Source organism: Brassica oleracea, chromosome C3, assembly GCF_000695525.1.
Source record: "Brassica oleracea var. oleracea cultivar TO1000 chromosome C3, BOL, whole genome shotgun sequence".
In the NCBI taxonomy this organism is placed as follows: domain Eukaryota; kingdom Viridiplantae; phylum Streptophyta; class Magnoliopsida; order Brassicales; family Brassicaceae; genus Brassica; species Brassica oleracea.
Genome location: NC_027750.1, coordinates 8,756,118 through 8,766,771, shown reverse-complemented (window position 1 = coordinate 8,766,771; position 10,654 = coordinate 8,756,118). Strand labels below are relative to the sequence as shown.

General features: G+C 30.7%; 1 protein-coding gene across 2 annotated transcripts; it reads left to right on the top strand.

Annotated features, from left to right (window-relative positions):
* The first annotated feature begins 291 nt into the window (after positions 1 to 291).
* LOC106335032 (chaperone protein ClpD, chloroplastic) lies at positions 292 to 5,033 on the top strand. 2 transcript variants are annotated; one of them, XM_013773449.1, is made up of 12 exons: positions 428 to 1,062; positions 1,685 to 1,833; positions 1,929 to 2,158; positions 2,259 to 2,367; positions 2,454 to 2,584; positions 2,661 to 2,762; positions 2,861 to 3,142; positions 3,223 to 3,326; positions 3,417 to 3,711; positions 3,787 to 4,020; positions 4,118 to 4,354; positions 4,524 to 5,033. In XM_013773449.1, the coding sequence occupies exons 1-12, from the start codon at positions 428 to 430 to the stop codon at positions 4,836 to 4,838; spliced, it is 2,823 nt and encodes a 940-aa protein (XP_013628903.1). In that variant the 3' UTR covers positions 4,839 to 5,033. The 2 variants fall into 2 exon arrangements, with proteins under 2 accessions (XP_013628904.1, XP_013628903.1); XM_013773450.1 differs by lacking the exon at positions 4,524 to 5,033 and having other exon boundaries at positions 292 to 1,062; positions 3,787 to 4,053; positions 4,089 to 4,276.
* Positions 5,034 to 10,654: the final 5,621 nt, after the last annotated feature.

Sequence of the window (10,654 nt, the reverse complement as noted above, 5' to 3'; positions counted from 1 at the left end):
CATAATATTCTTATAAACGTTATGAAAAGCCATTGTGAAAGAAGAAAGATCTCTCTCTCTTTCTCTCTCTCTTTGTTCGTGTTGACTTGAGTTTCCACTAAATTACAACGTTATATCCATCGAAAACACGCCTACGCCTCTTTTAGTCTCCTCCTATAACAAAGTAAACAATAGACAACAGTGAAAAGAATGTTATCAAAACGCAAACGCAGCTAATAAATCATAACCAAACAGAGCCTTAAGAGTCCAGAGAGTTTCGTTTATATATATTACGAAGAATCCACAACTAACCGAATAACGAAAAAAAAAAAAAACATTGCCGTGACGTCTCAGCTTACTTTTTTGCTTCCTTTATTCATTTTCTTCAAAATAAATAATTTATCATTTTGGCACAAACCAGAAAACATCATCACCGCCGACGACGATCATGGAAGTCTTATCTACTTCCACGCCTCTAACACTTCACACCCGCCGTCTCCCCTCTTCATCTTCTCCCGTCACCTCCTTCGCCGCTTCTTCCCTCTCTTCCTTCTCCTCCTCCTACCTCGGAATCTCCCTCTCCAACAACCGTAACCACCGCCTCTCCACAACTCCAACGAACTCCCGCCGGCTCCCCCGCAAGAAACGAAACAAACTCACCCCGATCTCAGCCGTTTTCGAGCGGTTCACGGAACGAGCCATCAGAGCCATAATCTTCTCCCAGAAGGAAGCTAAATCGTTGGGGAAAGACATGGTCTACCCTCAGCACCTTCTCCTCGGCCTGATCGCAGAGGATCGCGACCCTCGGGGGTTCCTTGGATCCGGAGTGACCGTAGACAAGGCGCGTGAGGCTGTGTCGAGTATCTGGGACGAAGCTAGCTCCGACGATTCCGGTTTATTGGAGTCGTCGTCGAGTTCGTACTCTAGGTCCACGGATATGCCGTTCTCGATCAGCACGAAGCGGGTGTTCGAAGCTGCGGTGGAGTATTCGAGGACTTTGGAGTGTCAGTATATTGCTCCCGAGCATATAGCTGTCGGACTATTTACCGTTGATGACGGTAGCGCTGGGAAAGTCCTCAAGAGGTAAAAGCTCCTCTTCAACTCTGCTGCGATGATTTGCCAACGCTGGGTTGGTCTAGTGATTTCGTGGAAGTTTGGCTTCCTAGATTCGATTTCAGATTAGAGAATTGGTTCTGTCTGGCCTTTGGAGTTAGTACGGGTTCGGTTTTTTCGGTTAGTTCGGGTCAGTTAACTTGGAATTTGGTTAGTTCGGTCGGTAAAACAAGTTAACCAAAAAGAAATTTCGGTTTTAAAATTTTCTATCGAAGTTTTTGGTTTTGGGCTAAATTTCTAGTTTAAACCGAATAAAATTCAAAAAAAATTCTGTTAGTTCGGTTCAAATTCGGTTTGGAATTTTGGTTAAAATTGGTATTGTTTAGTAATTTTTTTCCTTTAGGAAACAGAACTAAACAATTAACGAACCTAAAACCAAATTTTTTTGGTTGTCGAATTGAACCGAACCTTCTAACTGAAGTGAGCCGAAAACTGAATTTTCGGTTCAGTTTGACAGGTTCGGTCCGGTTAATAACCGCATGTTTAGTTGTCGAGTCTTTACAATCCGAATGACCAGGGTCATAAAAAAACTATGCTGCAATGAAACAAACCGTCTCTGATTGCCTTTTGAATTGTTGATGTGATATATTAGATTGGGAGCAAATATGAATTTGCTCACAGCAGCAGCACTGACCAGACTTAAAGGAGAGATTGCCAAAGATGGAAGAGAACCACCTTCTTCTAAAGGGAACTCTGACGCTTCACCTAATGGCAGAGTTGGTGGTCCTGGAAGAACGAAAGGTAATGTTTTTATTCACTTTTATTTGTTCTTACGAGTCTGAGAAGTGAGATACTGATAGACCCTTTTTAACCAATTTTTTTTTGTGTTTCACCAGAGAAAAGTGTACTGGAACAGTTCTGTGTGGATCTCACGGCACGAGCTAGCGAGGGGCTTATTGATCCTGTTATCGGCAGGGAGAAGGAAGTTCAAAGAGTCATCCAGATACTTTGCCGCAGAACCAAAAACAACCCCATTCTTCTCGGTGAGGCTGGTGTTGGGAAGACCGCCATTGCTGAAGGACTTGCGATTAGTATTGCAGAAGCAAATGCTCCTGGTTTTCTCTTGGTGAGCATCAGCATCTAAGCAAATGATTTCAAAAAAAAAAAAAAAAAAAAAATGTCAAAACCATGTACATGACCAGTTTTGTTTGTTTGCTATATGTTAGACGAAACGCATCATGTCCCTGGATATAGGACTGCTTATGGCTGGTGCAAAGGAAAGAGGGGAACTGGAATCACGAGTCACTGCTTTGATAAGCGAAGTTAAAAAATCAGGTTATTGATCTCAAACTCTACTAATTCATGGAAGACTGTAAAACTAAAATGGCACATTATTAACATTTTTTTTTCTTTTCTCATAGGTAAGGTCATTCTCTTCATAGATGAAGTGCACACTCTTATTGGATCTGGCACAGTCGGAAGAGGCAACAAAGGGTCTGGTCTTGACATTGCTAATCTCTTGAAACCACCACTTGGGAGAGGTGAACTTCAGGTACGCATGCTTATTGAATTGACTTTCTGCTGCTTTGAGAAACTAGCTCTACTAATCAATTATCAACAATTTGCAGTGCATTGCATCCACAACCCTTGACGAATTCAGGAGTCAGTTTGAGAAGGACAAAGCACTAGCGAGGAGATTCCAGCCAGTGTTGATTGACGAGCCAAGCGAGGTTTCTTTTCAGTTCAAGCCAGTGTTTTGCTAATCTTACCAAACCAAAACAACATCTGTTTTTCTTATCTATTGTATTCATCTTAACAACATTTTTAGGAAGATGCGGTGAAGATTTTGATAGGCCTTCGTGAAAAATACGAAGCCCATCACAACTGCAAATACACTATGGAAGCCATAGATGCTGCAGTCTACCTTTCATCGCGATACATCGCGGATAGATTTCTTCCGGATAAAGCTATTGATCTTATTGACGAGGCGGGAAGCAGAGCTCGCATCCGAGCTTTTAGAAAGAAGAAGGAGGATGCTATCTGTATCCTTTCGAAGCCGCCCGATGATTACTGGCAAGAGATCAGAACTGTTCAGGCCATGCACGAAGTGGTAACAGACTTGGACATTTTACACTTGGATATTTATTATATTTACCTATTCAACGGTTTCAATAATTTTTCTGTTAATAGGTTCTATCAAGCAGGCCGAACCAGGAAGATGGTAATGCCATTGCAGATGAGTCTAATGAACTAGTTGAGGAGTCTTCTCTGCCGCCTGCAGCAGGCAACGATGAGTATGATTAACTTCTTTTTTTTTTTTATATATGTCCAAATAGTTATTTTAAAGAAAATTAAAGAAGGAACCGTTTGATTCTGCTTTTCAGGCCTATAGAGGTGGGACCTGATGACATTGCAGCCGTTGCATCGGCTTGGTCTGGAATTCCAGTTCAGCAGATCACAGCAGATGAGAGAATGCTTCTTATGGGTCTAGAAGATCAGCTTAGAAACAGAGTCGTTGGTCAAGATGAGGCCGTAGCTGCCATATCTAGAGCTGTGAAGAGGTCACGTGTTGGCTTGAAAGATCCTGACCGTCCGATCGCCGCTATGCTTTTCTGTGGACCAACTGGAGTTGGAAAAACCGAACTCACAAAAGCTCTGGCAGCTAATTATTTCGGATCGGTACAGCTTCTTCGTTAACAATCTAATGCTCTGATGACACATGGTGCGGTCACTGAACTGATTTATTCATTGCAGGAGGAATCTATGCTGAGATTGGACATGAGTGAGTACATGGAGCGTCATACGGTGAGCAAGTTGATAGGCTCTCCTCCCGGATATGTTGGTTTTGAAGAAGGCGGAATGCTCACTGAAGCTATCAGGAGACGTCCTTTTACAGTGGTTTTATTCGATGAGATAGAGAAAGCCCATCCTGATATTTTCAATATTCTTCTCCAGCTCTTCGAAGATGGCCATCTAACTGATTCACAGGTTCGATGGCCCACATTTATACTTTAAAATCATTTTCTAGCGTCTTCAAGAGACCTACAGAGTTGGAACTTTATGTTGACTCTCTTTTATTCTATAGGGAAGGAGAGTATCTTTCAAGAACGCACTGATCATAATGACTTCTAATGTCGGATCATCAGCCATTGCCAAGGGAAGACAGAGGTCAATCGGTTTTATCCTCGATGATGACGAAGAGGAAGCTTCTTACTCTGGTATGAAGGCTTTGGTAGTCGAAGAACTCAAGAACTACTTCCGTCCAGAGTTGTTGAACCGGATTGACGAAATCGTCATCTTCAGACAGCTCGAGCAGGCTCAGGTTAGTCATTCTTATCTGCCTTTTAATCGTCATCTTCAGACAGTTCGGTCCCGAACCTCTTGGTATTAAAAAAAAAAAAAAGCAAGGTTTGTCATGAAACACTGAACTAAACCGAAACCAGGCTTAGTGGAACCAAATATTAAAAAGAAATTCAACTCTGATTTTGCAGATGATGGAGATTTTGAATCTGATGTTACAAGACTTGAAGTCGAGGCTTGTGGCACTTGGAGTCGGCTTAGAGGTGTCTGAACCTGTCAAGGAGCTTATATGCAGACAAGGCTATGATCCGGCCTACGGTGCACGACCACTACGTAGAACCGTCACGGAGATTGTGGAAGATCCACTCAGCGAAGCCTTTCTTGCTGGGAGCTTCAAGCCCGGCGACACGGCATTTGTGCTTCTCGATGATACCGGAAACCCTTCGGTTCGGACCAAACCAGATTCTTACACTGTACGAGTTACAGACAAGACATCGATCGCATAGATTTTCACCATTGGAGGATTGTATATAAAGATTCTTTGGTTATACTCAATCGCCTTATAGTTGAACCTCAATTGCTTGTTGCAAATGTGTGTATATATATAAAGATACATAGTGATTAGTGCGTGAGGTAATTGTAGTAGCTTATTAAATTATGTATTTGTTACTCGAATTATATTATACTTTTAATTTTCTAAACTGGTCGAGTCATTTGTTTGCATGGAAGAATAGTTAAGAATGATTGTAGGAGTATACATATATTTGTAAATTCAACACACATTTTGAGTATCGATAAACATAAACTATGCAAGTATAACCTGAGCATAATTTAGACAAGGCGGAGCTAGTCTATTCTATTATTTCTAATGAGTTTATTGGTACTTCATAATTAGACTGTATAAAAATATGAATGAATCTCCAGTGTGAAAAAAAGAAAGACTGTATAAGAAATATATTCCTTGCTTTATTTTATCTCACTTTTATTTTCTCTGCTGACCGTTTAGCTAAGGAAGTAATATGTTCTCATGTGTAAAATTCTTTGTTAAATATAATCTTGAGATGACAAAAAAATGTAGAAAAAGTTTGGATGTGAATTAAATAAGTTAAAACATACCGCATTATAAAATTTATCAATTTGTAATAAAATACTCTGTATTATCTAAATTCTCAATTATAGACATCAAACCTCATATGTTTAAGTTTAAGTCGCGGATAATACTTTAGCTTTAAAATGTTGATACCACACTATAAAAATTATCAATCCGTAATAAGATATTTGAAAATATCTAAACTCTCGAGTATAATCATTAACACGCAAAGGTTTAGGTCGCGCTTTGGACAAACATATATAATTATTATAGAATATAGAAATAGAAACTAAAAATTTATTTCATGCTTTGAAAAACCTGTCAAATCTAGTTGTGTTTTAAAATACGATTCCAAAAATACTTTGACAATTAAAAACTTTTATAAAATAAGAAAACAAATACAATTTTTATTAAGTGTAAAAGTAAGTAGCTAATAGATTATTTACCAAATCAGAATCTGCAAATTATTTTGTTTATGATAATAACATTTTAAACTCTTAAACAAAAACTGCTAAAACTTTAAATGATAAATATTTATGCAATAAATATAAGTTAATTTATAATTTGATTTTATAATAGTATAAGATGTCAATCTAATATTATAAATATTTTGTTAAAAGCTAAATAATTATAATAATATGTAAAGTATTTTAAATAAATTTAATTTATTTTCATATTTTGTTATAATTAGTTTAGTTATTAATATTTGTTATTTAATAATAGATCAAATAATATATAATTTTTTATATAATTGTTATTCTGTTATTCTACCTTCAAAGTGGCCATGACTTCCACTTTAAACCTTCAAACTTTAAACTTTCGTATAAACCCTTGAATTAATAATACTCTTAACAAAAACTATGAAAGTGGCTCATTATAAACACTGTTGATGTGATGATTAACTCTGTTTGTTTTAATTAAACATAGTTTATTAGATTTTATATTTTTAATAAACCAAATTTTCTTTCACTACTCCTCTTTGCTGCAGTGTAAACAAATAAAATTTATCGTAATAAGCAATTCATATACGAAGAATATATCAACCTAGAATTATTTTATTCTTACAGATCAAACTAAACTAAAGAAAATTCCGCAAATAAAAATGAAAAACTGAAGAAGCACCATACAACATTAGGACACATAAATATGGATTAAGAATATTAAATTATTAAGAATGTTATTACTTTATATTGTCTCTAACACACACATATTTCTTTCTCACTTTTTGGTTTTCTCTTTAGAATTTTTGATTTTTAGGACTGTTCTACACAGCAAGCTGATTAGAGATTTTAAATTAATTAATTTATAAATAAAATAAAAATATGTTTTGGTAAAAAAATAACTAATTTTAATAAAATATATGTGGTAAAACTAATGGAGTTAAGCATCACATCAACGATGTTCATAATTATGTCCACCATGATAACAAAGAAAACACGTGAGCCACTTTCATAGTTTTTGTTAAAAGTGTCATTAATTTGAAGGTTTATTATGGACGTTTAAAATGGAAGTAATGACCAATGGGATTTTCCCGTTTTTATTTGGTTATTTTTAAAAATTTATGTATCTTCACTACCTTTTCTGGAGACGAATGAATTATTCTCGGATTCTGCGGTTAATCAATGTTTACCAGTCAAAACATTGTCTAACTACTAAGGACACGAGACCGGAGTTCTCAATTCATGATTTGACATTTTTTTTTGTTTTTTTTGTTTTTTTGTTTTACATTTTTCGGCTAAGAGACGACTCTTATATCTCTTATTTAAGAGACGGTTCTTAGCTTTTCTTAGTTAAAATTTAAGAAAAGCTAAGAACCGTCTCTTATCCGAATCTAAGAAACTCGGTTAAAAGACTGGGATTAATGATGGTCTAATGCACTTAATAACGGTTTTCCTTTTTTTGCCAAATAAACTTAACTAGGATAAGACCCGCGCCTTGCGCGGGATTAAGTTATTATTTTTATTATATTTTGGAGAATGAAACAATAGTTTGGCTTCATTTGGATTACGGGTGTTCAACCCGGATATCGGGTTAGTTTCGGTTCGGTTCAGTTTTTTTCGGTATTTGGTTAGTAAAATATAACTACTATTCTAAATCAATATTTACTTTGACTTTAGTCTTTCACATACTTTTGAAAGATTTCAACTGGACGACTAAATTGATCAGCCAATCTTGTTGCTTTAAATCATTAGTGTTTATATATATATATTATTTAGTTTGAATATTTATTAAATAAAAATTCATATGCGTTATATTTTATGATCATTTGTAACTTATTATAACAAAAAAATAATCTATTGATCACAAAATTTTCAGAGTGGGAATATTCAAATTTCTAATAATATATAGACATTTTGAAAAATTCAAATATAACATATAAGAAAAAATATAAATGTTTTTATTATATATTTAATGTGATTTTTTAATATCTTTCAATAATATAAAATTAAAAAAAAGAACTAAGACACAAAAATTGTTATCAAATATTTATTATTCATAATAATTAATTTTCATATATACGTTAATCATATTAGGTAATTTCGTAGCTTCTAATTAAGGAAAGTGCAAAAAAAATTTTGGTAGATTATTTATCAATTAGATAGTTAGTTTAATAAAAAATATAATGTAAGTCAAGATGGACCAACCTATTTTTCTAAGAATAGTATATTTTATATAGTCATTTATTAAATGAGAATTTATAATCATACAGTTCTATGATCATTCATATCATTTTATAACTGAATATTTAAATAATCGATAACAAAAATTTCAATGTGAAATCTTTAATAAGTTTATAATTTATAAATGTTTTTGAAAATTCATTGAAAGTTTTAATATTAAAATATTTATGTAATCTTATGGTATATAGTATAATCTATATATATATATATAAATATATATGTTTTATTATTAAATGATATTTTTTACTCATATGGTTTTAAAATAATGTGTATCTTCTTATAATATTAAATAAAAGTTCATATTAATACAATTTTATGATCATTTGTAACTTATTATGACAAAAAAAATAATCTATTGATCACAAAATTTTCAGAGTAGGAATATTCAAATTTCTAATAATATATAGACATTTTGAAAAATTCAAATATAACATATAAGAAAAAATATAAATGTTTTTATTATATATTTAATGTGATTTTTAAATATATTTTAATAATATAAAATTAAAAAAAGAACTAAGATACAAAAATTGTTATCAAATATTTATTATTCATAATAATTAATTTTCATATATACGTTAATCATATTAGGTAATTTCGTAGCTTCTAATTAAGGAAAGTGCAAAAAAAAATTTGGTAGATTATTTATCAATTAGATAGGTAGTTTAATAAAAAATATAATGTAAGTCAAGATGGACCAACCTATTTTTCTAAGAATAATATATTTTATATAGTCATTTATTAAATGAGAATTTATAATCATACAGTTCTATGATCATTCATATCATTTTATAACTGAATATTTAAATAATCGATAACAAAAATTTCAATGTGAAATCTTTAATAAGTTTATAATTTATAAATGTTTTTGAAAATTCATTGAAAGTTTTAATATTAAAATATTTATGTAATCTTATGGTATATAGTATAATCTATATATATATATATAAATATATATGTTTTATTATTAAATGATATTTTTTACTCATATGGTTTTAAAATAATGTGTATCTTCTTATAATATTAAATAAAAGTTCATATTAATACAATTTTATGATCATTTGTAACTTATTATGACAAAAAAAATAATCTATTGATCACAAAATTTTCAGAGTGAGGATATTCAAATTTCTAATAATTTATAGACGTTTTGAAAAATTCATAATATAACATATAAGAAAAATTATAAATGTTTTTATTATATATTTAATGTGATTTTTAAATATATTTTAATAATATAAAATTAAAAAAAGAACTAAGATACAAAAATTGTTATCAAATATTTATTATTCATAATAATTAATTTTCATATATACGTTAATCATATTAGGTAATTTCGTAGCTTTTATTTAAGGAAAGTGCAAAATATTTTTTGGTACGTTATTTATCAATTCGATAGTTAGTTTAATAAAAAGTGCAATATAAGTTAAGATGGACCAACCTATTTTTTTAAGAATAGTATATTTTATATAGTCATTTATTAAATGAGAATTTATAATCATACAGTTCTATGATCGTTCATATCGTTTTATAACAAAATATTTAAATCATCGATAACAAAATTTTCAATCTGAAATCTTTAATAAATTTATAATTTATAAATGTTCTTGAAAATTCATTGAAAGTTTTAATATTAAAATATTTATATAATCTTATGGTATATAGTTTAATCTATATATATATATATATATATATATATATATAAATATATATATATATATATTATTTAGTTTGAATATTTATTAAATAAAAATTCATATGCGTTATATTTTATGATCATTTGTAACTTATTATGACAAAAAAAATAATCTATTGATCACAAAATTTTCAGAGTGGGGATATTCAAATTTCTAATAATTTATAGACGTTTTGAAAAATTCAAAATATAACATATAAGAAAAAATATAAATGTTTTTATTATATATTTAATGTGATTTTTAAATATATTTTAATAATATAAAATTAAAAAAAGAACTAAGATACAAAAATTGTTATCAAATATTTATTATTCATTATAATTAATTTTCACATATACGTTAATCATATTAGGTAATTTCGTAGCCTCTAATTAAGGAAAGTGCAAAAACAATATTTGGTAGATTATATATCAATTCGAATATTCGATAGTTAGTTTAATAAAAAATATAATGTAAGTTAAGATGGACCAACCTATTTTTCTAGGAATAGTATATTTTGTATAGTTATTTATTAAATAAGAATTTATAATCATACAGTTCTATGATCATTCATATCATTTTATAACTGAATATTTAAATAATCGATAACAAAAATTTCAATGTGAAATCTTTAATAAGTTTATAATTTATAAATGTTCTTGAAAATTCATTGAAAGTTTTAATATTAAAATATTTATGTAATCTTATGGTATATAGTATAATCTATATATATATATAAATATATATGTTTTATTATTAAATGATATTTTTTACTCATATGGTTTTAAAATAATGTGTATCTTCTTATAATATTAAATAAAAGTTCATATTAATACAATTTTATGATCATTTGTAACTTATTATGACAAAAAAAA